The sequence below is a fragment of the Populus euphratica genome, unplaced genomic scaffold, assembly GCF_000495115.2.
Source record: "Populus euphratica unplaced genomic scaffold, PopEup_1.0 scaffold1.1, whole genome shotgun sequence".
Taxonomy (NCBI): Eukaryota; Viridiplantae; Streptophyta; class Magnoliopsida; order Malpighiales; family Salicaceae; genus Populus; species Populus euphratica.
Window position 1 is genome coordinate 76,454 of NW_011499845.1, and position 17,342 is coordinate 93,795.

The 17,342-nt window shown below is 35.4% G+C and overlaps 2 protein-coding genes across 6 annotated transcripts; both read right to left on the reverse strand.

Moving 5' to 3' along the window:
• Positions 1-1,077: 1,077 nt before the first annotated feature.
• On the reverse strand, positions 1,078-7,470 carry LOC105129100 (uncharacterized). 3 transcript variants are annotated; one of them, XR_843151.1, is made up of 4 exons: positions 7,289-7,470; positions 2,781-7,099; positions 1,836-2,088; positions 1,078-1,690 (listed from the first exon to the last, which is right to left on the reverse strand). XR_843151.1 is itself a non-coding variant. In XM_011032543.1 (4 exons), exons 2-3 carry the CDS (start codon positions 7,085-7,087, stop codon positions 2,804-2,806), a joined length of 4,173 nt encoding a protein of 1,390 aa, XP_011030845.1. In that variant the 5' UTR covers positions 7,088-7,099; positions 7,289-7,469; the 3' UTR covers positions 1,078-1,690; positions 2,781-2,803. The 3 variants fall into 3 exon arrangements, 2 of the variants coding, with proteins under 2 accessions (XP_011030845.1, XP_011029709.1); XM_011032543.1 differs by lacking the exon at positions 1,836-2,088 and having other exon boundaries at positions 2,781-5,562; positions 5,674-7,099; positions 7,289-7,469; XM_011031407.1 differs by lacking the exon at positions 1,836-2,088.
• Positions 7,471-13,118: 5,648 nt separating this feature from the next.
• Positions 13,119-16,340, reverse strand: LOC105130692 (RNA-binding protein 24-like). Of its 3 annotated transcripts, XM_011035216.1 has the most exons (7): positions 15,838-16,338; positions 15,570-15,711; positions 15,010-15,142; positions 14,872-14,914; positions 14,314-14,548; positions 13,422-13,459; positions 13,119-13,210 (listed from the first exon to the last, which is right to left on the reverse strand). In XM_011035216.1, the coding sequence occupies exons 1-6, from the start codon at positions 16,018-16,020 to the stop codon at positions 13,440-13,442; spliced, it is 756 nt and encodes a 251-aa protein (XP_011033518.1). In that variant the 5' UTR covers positions 16,021-16,338; the 3' UTR covers positions 13,119-13,210; positions 13,422-13,439. The 3 variants fall into 3 exon arrangements, with proteins under 3 accessions (XP_011033518.1, XP_011031987.1, XP_011032750.1); XM_011033685.1 differs by having other exon boundaries at positions 13,137-13,439; positions 15,838-16,340; XM_011034448.1 differs by having other exon boundaries at positions 13,137-13,459; positions 15,838-16,337.
• Between the last annotated feature and the right edge of the window lie 1,002 nt (positions 16,341-17,342).

Consider the following 17,342-nt stretch of genomic DNA (forward strand, 5'->3'; position numbering starts at 1 on the left):
CAAACCAACCTTAAACGCAGGTGTTTGGAAGTGCGGTGGCTTTTGTTTTTTCTCCTAAACACAGTTGTGCCATTGTTTGGTGGCTTAAATGAACCTGAGCTTAAGCATGTGGACCCCATAATAAAACTCGTGTCCAGCCGCAGTTGGAAAATCTGCTGGACGGAGCACCGCCCTAGACACACCGCTGCTGAAATTTTCTAAAAATATGACAATCCCATTTTGATGCAGTGATTTTTTAGCACCAGGTTTTTCAATTATTGGTTTTCAGCAACTTATTAGCTACATGGTCTGCATGCTTTTAATTTAATTTTATTTTTTGTATTTAGACACCTTATTTTTTTTATTCTGTGTTTTTTCCATTTAGTTGTTATGCATCTGTACAAGATTTTGAAACTGCTGGCAAACAATTTCCATTTCATGCACATAGATTCTCAGCTTTGGTGCCTCTCTTCTCTGACTTTTTTGTTCTATTATCGGGTAATGTAGATCTTGTCCTAGTAGCTCTGTATATTGTTTGTGAAAGATTGTTTTTTGTTCTTTTTTTAATTTTGACCAGTCCTTTTATATGTTTTTTACACCGAGAACTGTCATTTTCTTATGGCCTCTTTACAAGAATATTGATTTTATATATATATATATATATAAAAGAAGGCTTTTTCATTGTGTTTATTAAAGATTTAATTAAAATTCTTCACACCCTTACATATCAGTAAAAATCCAACAGTAAAAACGACAACAATTTCTAACTGGTGTCCTGGAAACAAGTTCAGCTTTTGATTGAAAGTGTTCTACCTCTCTCGCAGTTATACAAACCCCCTTTATAAAACAATTGGCTTAGAGGCTACCGTGTCTTACTGGTGCATCTCAGCAGCTTTAGTGACCTCATCATCGCCCCATTGTATAAAGCGGCATGATACCTGTCAAAATTGCGAACGATTTGTTGCAGCCGATATGATAATCAATTTACTCCAAGGTCTCATTCCTTGATGGTTCTTGTAATTACCTTGATCATGATACATATCAATTCTTGTGAGAGACTTTTGAACTAGCCAAATAGACAGACAGACAGAGAGAGAGAGAGAGAGAGAGAGAATTGATCTTTTACTGAACTTTGTGCTACACATGCCGAATGATCAAACAAAGAACAAGGCCAACGCTTCTTTCAGGCGAGCACTGGAAAAAGGCGATGGACTCGGCTACCTGCCAAATATAGCATTCTAAACAGCCAGCGCGTTCAGCTTATGAACAAAAGTGTTCTCCTTTTCTCGCAGTTTCATATTGAAGGAAAGTCGTTCTACCTGACATGCGGACCGACCAACCATAAACGAAGAACATGCAGCATGATTCCATGATCGAATCTCCTACTCATCAAGAAAGTTACCTACGATCCGCTAACAAGCTGCTTTAAAATGCATAAGCTGAAGCTATTGAGATTTTTTAACAAGGCAACCTTCTGCCACCGTGCTCAGGACAGTCAAGTGAACCTCAAGTGGATGATACAGCAAAATACTTTATTATTAGTCTGGTTATCTTCATCAGCAAACCCGTCTGCTGAATATATGCCAAACATCAGCAGCACGGATAACTTGTTAGCCTCGTAACTTTTCCAGCGAACTCATTGGTGAAGTATAGGCCAGACATAACCAGCAGCTATGTTGTGTCTGCATGTATTTTCAACACCAGCCATCTCCTATCATAAAAATTGAATAGTATATAAAAGCAGCACTTCAGATAACTAAGGAAGCCAAACAAGTGAGGAGGAGCAATACAAATCCTGTTACGGCATCCTACAGCAGTGACAGACTAGTTAATCTCCACAGTGTTGAAGTACTTACGTTTCCTCAAAACGTTTCTAATTTTTTGAAAAGGAGAACTTTCAGGACATTTCAAATTCTTGGCAGGAGATCAGTATTAACAACTTCATTAAGAGAGCATATCAACCAATGAAAGGCATGCACGCTCAAGCACAAATGCATCATTCCATCCAAGAGGTCCAGACTCCCGAGACTTGCCAATCCCAGAAATCAAGATGTCTACCGCCCCCGCCCACCCCCCGCAAAAGTTCTTGGTTTCCAGGCACCCTCCGCTCTTGAACAAATTCAAATATTCGATAATACCAGTAATTTTGGCAGTGTATAATTTGGCTAATTGGAAATTAATTTATTATTTAAAAAATACATTTGTACACCAAATGATTTGTTGAAATATTGCTGTTTTGTAAAATAAAGGAGGGCATGTATGGAAATACCTGTGAGCTCTTTTTCTACTAAGAAATAGCATGGAGTTACTTGGTTTCAAATACTAGGAAAACGGTTAAGTCGGAAAAAAAAAAAAACCACAATAGCAGGCAATAATAGAAGATGTACCAGCATCAAAACAGAAGGAGTAGTAAAGTAATACTGTAGAATAATTAGGAAATTTGATCTATGCCTCCTATTTTTGTTGGGAAAGCCAGGTAATACATCTGGATAAAAAAGAGGTTTGCCCTGCTATGAATTCTATCTCTATTTGGAATTAGATAATAATAAGGAAATTTGAGGGGAAAAAATAAGGATATTTTACTCTAATGAGATGTTTAGATATAAATGGTACTTTCTTTATATATATATATATACTACGAACATATGAATTTATCTCAAAATAATTGTGAATCATGATTAAGTCATTATTTGTCCTAAATTAGCTAAACGGTTCTAAGTAAATTAAGCTCTACCAATAAACCGTATGGAAAAGGCATTCCTAATACAGTAGGAAATTACCATCCAGCTGCGAATATTTACCTGGGTATCAAACCAGATTGACTTCAATATTGAAGAAAAAGAGTTACATCTTCCTCATCTAGGATTGGTGGTGGAGTTTTAAATGGAACAGATATAGTGTAGTTGAGCTGGTAATTCACAAGAATTGGACCAAAAATGTTGAACTTTGGAGCACTCCCATAAGCAGCTTCTGCATCTGAACATCTCTTGAAAATTACTCTGGCACGATTAGTATCCCTATCAACTTCTGTCTCCGATTCTTTTAGTGGTCCGAAGCGCCTGAACATCTTATTTAGGCTTATTTCTGAAGGAACTGAATCCACCACAGGGAAATGCATTACAAGCTCTGCCGGGGCCTTCTCATCCACATAACCAACTGGTTTCTGGGATGATACATCATAACTGCTATCAGAATAGCGTTTCCTAGAGTTTGACCTACCGCTGGGTTTATCCAGAACAACAGGCACAAAAAGATTATCCCTTTTCCTACTTTTACGTGGTGGTTGCTCTTCAGAACCGTTTTGAATAACACGGTCTGTCCAATATGTGTCATTCATATCCTCGAATTCAAATGTTTCTGGAAAACCAACAGAAGAATGGGAAGTTTTCCTCTTACCACCTACTTCATCATGCTGGTCCATAACCACCGATTTCCTGAAATCAGAGAAGAAGCTAATGATGATGTTCAAGAAACCATAGCCTTTCGAGGGATCTTGTGCTGTCAAGTGAAGCTGTGATAGCAATTCATCAAGTGACGAGTATTCTGTTGGAACAATCATTTTCTTTATCTCAGCATCCTCAGGATGCACTGATGAAGTATCATCAGATCCATCCCCAGTGAGGCCATCAATGCTTCCTTCTACCTTCTGGCTATTACACTTCAGGATAGAAGGAGACCCGGTCATTTTGCTAGCAACTCTTTGAATGCATTCGCCAATCTTGAAGGAAGGCTTGGGAAGAGTTGCGGTCGAAGACACTTTTGCAAAAGATATGGTCTTCCTCCCTTCTGTCATAGATGCATCATCAGCAAAGGTATCGGTGCCTTTTCTTTTCTTGCCAGAAGATGGAGAAACTAATTTATTGTTTGCTTTGCCATCAGACCCAATTTCATCATCCAAAGAATCCCACGAGTCACCCATCAAATCAGACAAGTTTCTCTCTTTTTTCCTAGGACTGATACAATCCTTCAAATTATGTTTGCATTTGCGAGAAGAGCCTCTTTGTGTTTGCAAAATCTCCTCACCAGATGAAATTTGCCCATGATCCTCATAAACAGCCGATGCATGATCAATCACTTCATCCTCAAATCTTAAAGTATCTGACTTTTCCAACAACCCTCCATAAAAATGATATTCAGGCAGTTCAGAGTAACCTTTCAAACGATAGAAGGCCAGCAACTGAGACTTTGCAATCACAAGCTCCAATCGATTAGCCCCGTCGCCTGGAGTCTGCGCTAATGCTTTCATATAACCCACTAATTTATCTGGTTGAAACAAATCAGCACTTGTATCTTTGTCAACACCATCTCGTGTGCTTGCCTCTGGCCGGATTCCAGCACTTTCAAGAACCTGAAATTTGATTTCATCATAAGCATCCTTCGGCACACATGAGCAAGCCAGACCCAGCTCCACTCGTCTTGAAACTTCTTCCAAAGCACAATCAACAGCATTCTGGAATACTTCAGAATTGCTCTGCTTCTCAACCTGAGAAAAGTGTGACCTGAAAGGTTTTAGCAAAGATGCTTCATTCCATGCAAATGTTCGGTCTCCAAAGTATGCTACTAAATAGCAGTCCTTCTTATTATACTTCATTGCTTTCTCGGAGGCATCCGATGGATCAAATATCTGGCCAGGCCACCAAGGATGGCTCCTTACTTTACCCCAGACCAAATCTGATACAGAAAGCTCGCCTTCATTATCTGGTGGCAGTAGATAACAAGCCTGATCTGCTTTCTCTGAGCTTCCAGGCTTTGAAGCTGTCAATTTAGCAGATTTCTCCTCGATGCTGTTCAGTTGTTCATTGTCAGTATCCTGTTCTTCAACTTCCATTTCTTTCCCTTCTAGTAAATCAACCTGTTCAGAATCAAGAAAATTTTCTTCAATTGTCATTTCTTGCCCCACATGCGAATCCATCTCAAAATGACCATGAGATGCACCCTCATCCAAACCTTCTGCAAACTTTAATTGCTGATCGTTTTCAGCAAGCTCCTTGAGTTCAGTTTTGGGATTCAAAGCTTCCTCATTGCTTGCTATGACATTTTCTCCTCCATCCATGAGCCGAGTATCAAACTCTGTGATCCCAGATACTGTTTCAACCTGTGAGCTCTGTTCTTCTACCCTTTTCTTCTCCCCTTCAAGCTCTTCGACATAAGTAGCCTGTTCTTGACCTTCCATCAGTTGCTCTTCGAATGAATAAGCATGAGCATGAGCAGGATGACAAGATGCACTTTTCCCTGAGCCTTCCTCAGCCTTCAACTGTTGATCTTTTAAAGAAGGAACTGGAACATCAGCGTGTGAGATCAAAACCTCAACATTGTTTGTTAAAGCCACCTCGACATCAATTTCCATCCCTCCACATTCTGTCTTAGTCCTTGTTTCAGTGCTTCCACTAACAATATCAGCTTTCTGCTGTTGCGAAACTGTTATCACTTGCTCTTTATGTAGACCAGCTTCTTCAGCATCATCAACTAAGCATTCAGTTATCACTTTTTTACTCTTTACAGGATTAAGAAGCACAATGTTTTCCTTAGCTACAACTCCAGCTCCTACAACTACTTGAGCTGGCTGATACGAAGACTCTGAATCTGCACATACATTATAGCCATTTTCAGTGCTCCCATTAGCTGTCTCGGATTTTCCCTGCAGTTCTTCCACTGAAAAATAAAAACTTTCACTAAAACCATCAGTGTCCATACCTTCGGTGTTGGGACATGTGATGTTTTCGTAGTCAGTTGATGCAACCCTCCCTTCATCAGCAACTGGAGTTTGTTTATCCAACAATTTGGAGTCTGGGTTGGCAAGGCCGTCTTTTTCTGGTAAAACTGATGATCCTTCAGAAGTTGATATAAGCCCCTCCGAATTACCAGCAAGTGCTCTTTCCAGAGCGTCACTCCTTCTTGCTTCAACCTTTGGATCTAAACCTTCATTATTTGGCAGCACAGCAACTTCCTCAATAACTTCGGTCTCTACACTTGTATCTTCCACGGTTGATGGAGAAGCCAACACTGCAGTTTCAGTTCCAGAATTCCACACTCTGTCATGCAAAACACCCACCTCTAATGTCTCTGAATCTTGAAATGCATCGTTCACATTGTCATCTTTATCCTCAGCCTTCCCAGCAGCCTCCTCAACCAATTCAGATTTCTCTACAACTTGGGTTTCACCAACTGAAGCACCTACTACCACAGAAGGACATCCCGCACCATTTTCAGCTCTTTGATCCTGAGATTCATTCTCTGACAGCCCAATTTCTTGAGAAGTCACCTTCTGGCTTGCATCAATCTTTTCTCCCTCAACACCTTCCTCCGCCAATTCCCTTTTCAAACTCTCCTCCGGTGTAACATATGCTACTTCTTCCACCACAACTTGGGTTTCCCCATCAATACCACTTGCATTTTCCACACTCTGAACATGAGCGTCAGCATCTGCAACCCCAACTTCAGATGAAGTCTTATCACCATTTCCACCGACCTCCATATCTTCCTCTCCACCCCCTACTGCTTTACCTTCTCCTTCAGATTCTGCTACCTTAGAAGACTGTCCAACCTCACTCTCAACCCTCATCTCCTGAACTTCAGGTGAAGCCTTGCTGCTGTTTCCACTGACTTCCCTCCCCTTCTCCCCACTCTCAACTGGTTTCCCTTCTTCAGATTCTGCAGACCGAGAAGACTCAAATCCTGAGTTTGATGGATCAACACCAGAATCCCTATCCTCATGTGTCCCTGATTGACCAGCTACACCACCACCATCTGAATGTGTTGCATCTCCCTCGGCACAACCACAACCACCAGCAGTTTCCTTCCTTGCTTCCCCACCACCTCCATCACACAAGTCACGTGTGCACCCACCATCAACACCCTCATTGGAAGACCTCTCAACCATTACTTCATCTCCATTACAAGAACCTACTTCCTTTGCCATCACATCCTCACCAGAAGAACACTCAATCTTACCCTGACCCTCCTCACTGGCAACAGAGCCAACAATAACTGGAGTCGTTGCTGTAGTGGTTTTCTCACTATCACCACTATCTACATGTTCACTAACACTCACAGTCGATAATTCCGCAACATTCCTTGCGGAAACACTCTCATTCTTGCATTCATCCATTGAAAACAGTACCTGGGTCAATTTCAAGATCCAAAAAATAACCTTTCTTTACTATAAAGAACCGAAATTTTAAATCAAAAAGAAAAAAAGAAATCGGGTGATAATCCCTAAAACAGAGAAAAATAGAAATCAAGCCGTGTAACTAAGAAAAAAGATATTAAAGAACAAAACGAGTGATTTTTTTTAAGATTATGTGTTTACCTCTTTAGATCTTGTTTAAAGGAGTGGAAGCCAGGGGATTGCGGGGGTTTCCAGTTTTTGGAGAGCGAGAGAGAGAGAGAAGAAAAAGAAGGCAGTGTTTGGGTGTGATCATAAGTCAGGCTTCCTTTTAAGTGATTTTTAAGAGAAGTAAACAAAGCCCGAGTACATTGGGTTCTTGTCCTTTTTCACTGACTGGTCAGCACTCTCAACAGGCTTTTCTTCCATTTTCCATCAGTGAGGGATGAGAAACTTTGTTGGTGACATGTGGAATTTGACAGTCTGGTGATTTTCGAACACGTGTAGAGAAATTTTTTATATCGACATTAAAATTATAAAAAAAATATTAATTTAATATTTTTTAAAACAAATATATTTAAAAAAAACAAAAATTATTTCACTTCTTTTACAGGATTATTCCACCTTTTGTTTTTTGGTTACAAATAACTGTTCCACCCTGATACGTTGTTGCTTGCTAGCAATCCTCCTCTTTCTGGGGAAAGAAGAACAAAGCTTCAGGTTATTGACTTGTTATAACCAACTGGATCGTCAATCTTCAAAATTGCTCTAAGAATCTACATGCTTTTTTCGCAGCCCAGTTTATGCAGCAAAAGGAGCGAAGGGAATCTCGGGCAGACTATTATTATTCTTTTGAGAGAATTATTTGCACCCTCAATGTACTCTTTCCTTTGAGGAGAGATATAAATGACTGATATTAAATTAAAAAATCAAAACACTCAACGACACCATTCCTCTTATTAGAAACAGAAAACTATCAATTCTATTTATTTTGATGGTTGAAGAGTGTTTTTATAAAAATTTAAATTAATTTTTTTTTGTTTTAATTTTTTTTTATTTTTTAAATTATTTTGATTTGTTGATATAAAAAATAATTTTTTAAAAAATATTTTTTAAAATAAAAACACTTTAAAAAATAATTATTACTATAATATAATATGTAAATTTGAGTCAGCACGTAATTTCCAAATAAAAAAAATTAATTAAAGCAAGTTTTTTATATTTAAAAAAGATTTGGCTTAAGAGTTTATTTGTTTTTCCATGTTTAAGGTTTGATTGTCTGACGTGGCCATGTTTTCTTTTTAAATAATTTTTTTTTGTTTTATTTTTTACTATTAGATTATTTTTACTTACTAATGTTAAAAATAAACTTAAAAAATAAAACATATATATTATTATAATATATTTTTTAAAAAAATATTTTAAGAATGATTAGTCACAAAGCTAAATACTAGAAAAAATTAAGTTATTGTATTTTAAGAAAAAAAAAACATCTTTGAAAATTACATAACACCCCAATGCAACGCACATAACACATCGGGAAGGTGAAGATCCTGTTTTGGTATTAAAAAAAAAAAATTGTAAGATCAGAAGCAAATCAAAATCAATCAACCCGTTCGTACGCCAAACATCTTTTATACTATTTTCAAGACATGGTTGAATCCAAAGCCCGAATTTCTAATTTTAATTGAATTATCAAATCATCAACATCATTTTTTTAAATTAAAATGTTATTCTCTTAATAAAAAATTAAAAAATTATAATTTAATTTTTGATCAGATCTTATCGATCAATTTATCAATTTTTATTATTTTTTTATTTAATTTAGTTTCAATACTAGATCAGCTGGTTCCATGTTACCCGTCGGTAAGATACGGTGTCAAAACTATGTTTTCAACACAGAAGCAAACACCACGTGTATAATTGAGTTGCTCTCTGCTCATTTTTCGAGTTCTGACATGAACTACAGGTACACGGTGTCCTTGGTATGGGTAGTCTCTCACGAGGAGTGTACACTTATAACCGGGGCCAAGAAGATTTCTTAAAGTCTCCCTGCATCTTTTACTTTATACGTTGCATTCGTGGCAACTGACAAGAAAGAATATACAAGTGAAAAAAAAAAAACTCGAAAAAATAGTAAAGCAACACGTTTCAAAATTTCAAGGTCGTGTTTGTCTGGTTCATTTGGTGTCTGAAAATATAACAGCTATTATTTTTAAGTTCTTTTTAAATATTAAAAAAATATTAAAATATTATTTTTATATAATACATTAAAATATTATAAAAATAAATTTTTAAAATAAAAAAATTATATTTAAAAAATATTTTTAAAATAAAGAATAATATACTTAAATAAATTTATTCTTTATAGATCTTATAAATATTAGAATTATTAATATTTATATAATTATTTATTTTATAATTCGTATAATTAGTTAAAATATATATAAGTAATTCTAGCATTACCAATAAAAAAACCAAAAAAAACATGGAAACTTCGCTGGGATTTTATTCTACCAATAAAAAAACAAAAAAAAAACATGGAAACTTCGCTGGGATTTGGAAGTAATGTGCTTCTTCCCCGATGAAGATGATGGATCGATTCTTTCTATTTTTTGGTCAAACCACGGTGTTGATAAAATCTTGATTTCCAAATCATCCTCAGCTATTCAGCTCGCATACAAAAATTGAAAGGAGATTGGCACTCCAAGTCGATGGAATCGTTAAAATCTTGCCCGATTTCAGACGATTGTTGTATAATTTCAGCGAAGCTGGATTTTTATGGAACCGTGCTCGGAAGTTGGAAGTCATAACGGTTCATTTCGGAACAAGATGATGGTTGATTCCTTACATGGCTGGGTTGAAACTTGAGACAAGGGAATGAATCCATGTTGGGAATCAGACCGTTTTCCATAATTAAGACAGCACAACGATAATTTTACAGGACAAATACCCAGTTGTGTTTCCAGAGAGAGAGTTCAGCAGTTGTGTCCCGGTTAAATGCACCATGATAATGGATTAATTTAAAAGAAGGGAAAGCAAGGAAAACCGAATTTAATATAGTGCCTCGGACCCAGAAAAGATTCCATTAGCCCAGTTAAGCTCGGCCCATTATCTAACATATGGTGCCCAGATTTATTTTTGTTGGGCCCGAGTTATGATCTGGGCACAGCATAAACTTTACTGTTGTTCTTGTATTGTGTTGTATTCAGAGCCAAGATCACCTCTCTGATTGGTGGCCCAAATACCAGATTCCAAAGAGTCCATCGTATCCACATTATATCGGCATTTTCTATGATCCACCCAGGAAACAACCGCAGGGATGGGCTCGAAGGCACCTCCAGTTCTTAGCGCATCTCCGATCCAAAATGCTATTTTAAAAAGCTAAATTAGCATGTTTGAAAGAGTTGTAAAAATTATTTTTAAAAATATTTTTTATTTAAAAATATATTAAAATAATATTTTTAAATTTTTTAAATTTTATTTTTTATATTAGTATATTAAATTAATAATTAAATTTTAAATTTTTAAAAAATTCTGATTGAAACATTGTTCCAAGCACCTTTAGGTCATCGCATGGAACTTTAATTTATATAAAACAAAATTATCTTGAATGGTTTGATAAAACTAACTCTCGATGAAAAATTCTATATAACATGTTTATATAGCATGTTTAAAAGTATAATTATAATTACTTTTTAAAGTATATTAATAATATTTTTTATTTTTTAAAAAGTTATTTATAAGATTAGTATATCAAAATAATTTTAAAAAATAAAAAATATTTAATTTAAAATAAAAATATTTAATTTTTTTTTTCAAAAACAAATGCAGTGTCAAACAAATTCACAGTTAATCACGAGAAAAAGTTTAGAAAATTACAGATAAACATCAGTGATTTGTTCCTATAACTGGTATAAGACCCGACACCAGCCCTTTTCCACGAGATTTTTATTTTATTCTGCTTCTTATTTTTTAAAGCGATGCTTTAATAAAAAATTTGTCTGTCAACATGACATGGCATTCTGTGAGAGCACTTATAGCAGCGCTTGCTGTGCCCTGCGTGCCAGTGCTGGCTTTGTATGAGAACTATGAATCCCTGTTGGGTTGGCCTGGTTGGTTTTTTCCCTGAAATTTTCTTCCGGTCTAATATTGCAAGGTCGGATCGGAGATGAGAGTCTGATCAAATCCCTGCAATGATGAGTCAGTGATGTGCTTGTATAGAATTATGTCTGAAACCTTATTTCATAACTTTGTTACATATAGATATGATTATTTGACACTTCATTAAAGGAAGATGGCTACTTTGTAAAATAAATTCACGCATTATATTTTGGTTATAGGCTGAATTTCTTGGTATAACATACAGCCCAAGCATTGTTGTAGAAGACTATTTAACTTTATCCTCTCTTTTCTAATTTAAATTAGAGTGGTGCCGTTATGTAATTATTTACATATTTAGCCATGATATAATTTATTCATAGCCTTTTTTTTCTATTTTAATAGTATCAAATTCAATTAAATTTTTAAATTAAACATAAGATAATTAAACAGAGAAAACTTTAAATAAAAAATACAAAATATTATAAAGAATATTCTTCTACTTGTAATTTTAGTCTTCATTACAAACAAAAAAGTTTCTCATTCCCTTGTGTCCAAATGATAATAATTTTTTTATTATTAATATAAGTATCTAAATCACTTTGTATATACTTCAGTTATTCTTATGGGTCTTAAAATTAACGATCATATAAATTTATAGTGATTCAGAGATTTATAAAACTCGAATTACTAACCTCTAAGAAGCAAATCTAGAGCCTGATAAAATGAGTTGCACCATTTAAAATTAAATGTTAATAATTCTTAATATTATTAGTTAAGGATTCCTATTTTTATTTTCTTATTTTTTCCAATTTTATTATAATTTGTTTTTTGTTTTTATATGTATAATTTGTACATATAATTCTGTTTTTTAAATAAAAAATAACAAAAAAGAAAGGAGATTTTTTTTGAGCAAATAGAACTTCTAAAATAAAATTGAGACAATAAAATAAATAAAATAATAAAGAGAGGAAGGTTTAATAGGTATAGAAAAATATAATACACACCCGTGTGTGTTATCAAGAAAAATGAAAAATATTGAATAATTCCTTTTTTTTTCTAACAATATTTATAGATAAGATATTATTGTTTTTGCAAGCATATCCCAAAAAGAGTGTAATGAAATTTTTTGAGATATTTAAAATATCAAAAGAATATAATCCATAAAATAGAATTCATTTTGTCATTTATATGAACAAAATATAACGATAATTAATAACTTATCAGCACTCTCTTTTTTATGTCTAATTCGATGAGGGATTCTATTGAGTTCTTACACTTTAATGTCTATAACTCAATCCATCTTATTGCTAAATGGATGAACCCAATCCAGAATTGAAGCCAATCTTATTGCTAAATGGATGAATCCAATCCAGAATTGAAGCCATAAAATAACTTACTTATTAAACTGATTGCAGGAATATCAGCTATAATACCTATTATCCAAAACAAAACAAAAATCCTTCCAGTAGCATTGAACTTTTATCCCACTACTTCTCTTCAGTGCAATGATGAGTTAGTGAAACCATCTAGATGGTGGCCAAGTAGTAAGAAATTGGGATAAAGGGTTAGCTCCTTCTGTGGTCTCGGGTTTGAGTTCTTGGTTGCTCATATAATGGCCACTGGAGGCTTACATGGTCGTTAACTTCAGGATCCATGGAATTAGTCGTGCTGCGCGCAAGCTAACCTAGACACCCACGTTAATCTAAAAAAAAATGATGAGTCAGTGATGTGCTTTTATAAAATTATGTCTGTAATTACTTAGCATTCATTGAAGGAAAAGATGGCTGCTTTGTAAAGTAAATTCACGGTTTATATTTTGGTCGTAGGCTGAATTTCTCGGTATAATAGACAGCCCGAGAGCATTGTTATAGAAGACTATAATATACAAACATCATGCTAAGAATCCCGAGGGATGGTGAGGGGCAACAAGTTATATGAACGTGCGCCATGCTTTTAAAGTGGAAAAGTTCATTGAAGCCATCAAAAGCAAGCCATGAGACATGGGCAAACACACATGACTTTTGTTAATGCTAATAGTTCACAGCTCAAGCTGAGTTGTTAGAGAATGAAAGAATCTTATCAAACACCTAAGAATCATAAAAAAAATAAAAAATAATTGGAAAGAAGAGCCGCAACAGATCTGATAATAACGTTGTTCTGCAGCAGCTACTCTCTTCTCCTCTCGTTATTGCCAACTAAGTGCCTCCCTCTTATCCAACCCTTTTAAGGCCTTCACCTGTGCCAACCGTACCTATTCGACAGCCAAGCAAACTGTCTTTGTAACATCAGTTTATATTTTTATCATATGGTCTCCATTGGGCATGACGTTGAGCATGACGCCACCAACGCTGCTATATATAATAATAAAAAACTACGAAAATAATAATAATTCAAGGTATATTCAAGGAGACGTTGAGCATGACGCCACCAACGCTGCTATTATATGTAGAATCCGTGCATGTTTGTGAAGGTGATAAATGTTATTTTCTAAAATAATAATTTTAAATTAAAAAATAAAAAATTCTCAATAATACAGTTAATCTTCAAGGCCAAACATCGCTTTAGCCTCACTCCGCTACTCTCAGATGGCGTCGATTTTTGTCTGTCTGAATCCCCTTCGTATACACTAACCTTATCATCTCTCTCTCCTTTTAAATTCTTATACATTTTTCTAATAAATCTCCGACGTGCCAAAACTGAATTTCTTTTTAACTATTCCAAACATGAACCACTGCAACCAAAGTACGGCAAATATTTTATTTTTTTGGCTTGCCGTAACCGCTAATCAGAAACGACAAGCCGGTCAGTCAAATTAAATTCTTCAAGAAGCATGAGGTGGCAAGTGACATCGAATCAAACAAAACTTATAAATTCTTTAACGACTACGATCAATTTGTTACTGTAAACACCAACTAGCATGCGGTTGTCAAAGAGGGCATTTTGGTCTTCTTGTCACGTGAGTTTCTAGCATGCCAGTTGTAAGGGGGCCCCACTCAATCCGTAGGCACGGGATGCAATGATTCTTTTGTTTACATTGACTAAGGTTGATCACGTTACCATGTGAAGCAAACACGAGGGGCTGTACAATCATCGTGTACAGCTAACGTGTATGAAAGTGTATGTACCTGCGTTAGGAGGAGCAATCGATGGGGTTTTGGACATGATAGTTGGGACCGTTGTCATCGGACCAGCCGCGTTTGGTGGGAAGATGTGGGCAGCAGGTAGGCCCAGCGCTTGTGATTGATGGACGTGATAAAGAGGGTACATTGGCATCAATGTATTAGCACCCACCATAGCTTGCCCTGGATACACCTGGGAGAAATGCCCATTCATGTAGGGCCCGCCAGTGTAGCTAAGCTTCTGTGGACCATCCATCACAGCAATACTACTTCAGCTCATAAGAATTGTAAGACTAATGAGAAGGGGGGATTTTATTTTGATGATTGATTCTCAGAAAGTTTCTCTGTTGGTTTAGAGAGAAATTATTTTAAATTTGAGAAATCAACTCAAAATTTAAACAGATATCTCATCAATTAACTGAATTTTTAGATCATGATCAATATTTAAGTACGATACTGTAATTTTATTAGAGGCTAAATACCTACGAAGCTAATTTAATTACTGGGATTTTATCAACTTGCATGATTATTCATAAATCATCATAAGAGTGTAGAACCACTTACATGATTGTAACTGATATCTGTGGCAATGTAAGCAGGAGAGTATCTGAAATTAAGAGGTAACTATAGCATAAGGCAAAGTCCATCTTCTCATTTCATGCCACAAAATTAAGAGCCATGAAGCCATACAAACTGGATTACCCATAAAAAGGAACGGCTTGATGATGCTGATGGTGAAATGGTGACGCTGCAGCTGACCCTGCCGGATAATACCACTGGATTTGATTTGCTGGCGCTGCTGGCGTGGACCTCGGTCCAGCGATGATGTTAGGTCCTTCATGATTAAATTTAATTACATATATTAGCAAGCTATACATGATGCTCATGTTTACTAACATCCCATTGTGTGTTGGAGATTTATTTCTCGTTTTTATGCGTGTACCATGGTGCTTTTTGCCTTTGGATGAAGAGTAAGTTTATACAAATTAATTAATTGGAAAATTATACCAAAATTTGTTGTTGATATGAAATATTTGAAATTAATGCAGTGGTTTTGTAAATTACTTATATATAGTAAGTGATAATACGATACATCAGAAGTTCGTCGTATTTTTAGTTTGCCAAATTTATCAAGCTTATGTGACTTTCCGTGTGTACAAGGATCCGACTTTGTTCTCTTTCTTCTTAATTTCCATGTACCTGAAAAGGAAATATTCCTTTTCAAGGTACATGTTTACAGACATACGTTTAAATATCCATACCTTGTTGAGGAGGGGCCGGTGTTGAAGACCTGGGGCGGCGTGCACCAAGGGAAGCCAGGTTGCAGTTGGCACGGCGGCCATTGATGATGGGCGCAGCATCCTCGCAAGCCTTATTTGCCGCTCCAGCCTCCTTGAACGTAACCTAATTGATTAATACAATCACCAGAGCTAGCATTAGAAAAACAGTAGTAATTGACAGTAATGATCTTTATTTCCCTAAAATGAAAATGCAGTAGTGAAATCACAGTGAAGATTAACCAAAACTTACAAATCCGTAGCCCTTGGATCTACCAGTGATTTTATCAGAAATAATCACAGCCTCCAAGATCTCACCATACTTTTCGAAATGCTCTCTCAGGGCCTCTTTTGGTGTTTCCCACGCTAACCCTCCAACAAACACTTTGGTCAGTGTGGTATCACCAAACTGCCCTACACTGTTGCTCATTGTCATTCTTTTACTAGATCCCTGCGCAAAAAAATAAATTTGACGCACTATACTCCAAACCAAAACTTTTATCTATGTTTCACGACGAAACGTGTAATTTTTTGTGCTCCGGGCAAGAGATAGAGTGGTCTGTGATCAAGAATGGATATTTAGAAGGGAGAAGAAGAGAGGGAGGGAAATATAAGGAGGAGAGTGAGGAGGAGAAAGAGTACAGGGTGGTGAAGGAATAAAAGAATACAAGAAAAACAATGGAGACAGAGAGGCAGACAGATGGACTAACTGGCGCTGAGGCTATCAACAACGTGATCACAGTACTGACATATATACATAATATCACTTAGCGATCAATGACACACTTCTCTTTAATTAGACAACCTCTGTATCTTATCTCTGGGCCAATGACTGGATTCTTAGCTTTTAATATGTTCTGTTTTTGTTGATATCATATTTATTAAACCTGTCGCATTTATTTAAAAAATAATATAACCAAACCGTAGTAAAATCTAAACCATTCAATTTTAATGATTTTTTTAAAAAAATTATTCTAAACAATGGCGTTGCATTTTAAAAAACAAGATGATATCTAGGACTGTAATGATATATACAGAATTTTAATTTTGAGCTTGATTGTTTTTATATTTTAAAAGTATTTAAAAATTCAATTTTTTTATTTTTTATTTCAAATTAATATTTTTTATTTTTTATATCAGAAATATTTTTAAAAAATAAAATAAAAATATTATTTAAATATATTTTAAAATAAAAAACATACTATAAAACAATTTCCAAACATAACTTTACAGAACCGGTAGAGAGATGTAAATTAAGTTACTCGCGCTCACTCTTACGCGCATCGATTAATTAAGAATGTATGATACGCCTCATATGTATTATGGTTGGTAGAACGTGATCTGAGAATCTTTCCTCCTGCATGCCCTTGCGCGCGTCAACATTGCGTTAATCCATCTTTCCGTTTACTGTTATCTACCAGCTAAAGGATAACCTAGTAAATGTCCATAACGCTCATTGATGTTTTGTTCCCTTTTTTTTTTTTTTTATCAACTTATAGTATATTAAGGGAAAAAATAAAGGCAGAGTTTTTTTTAATCAATATCAAAAATATATTTATTTGCAACTTAAAGATTTGATACGTTAATCTTTTTACTCTGTTTTTTATAGTTAATTTTTTTTCCACGATATCATTTTAAAGCCAAATACAACGCTAATTATATTAAACAAGGTAACTTTAATTTGCATTAAAAATAACATTTGAGTGTCGTGCACAGAAAAAATAAAATTTTATTTCATACTTTATTTAAGATATTTTA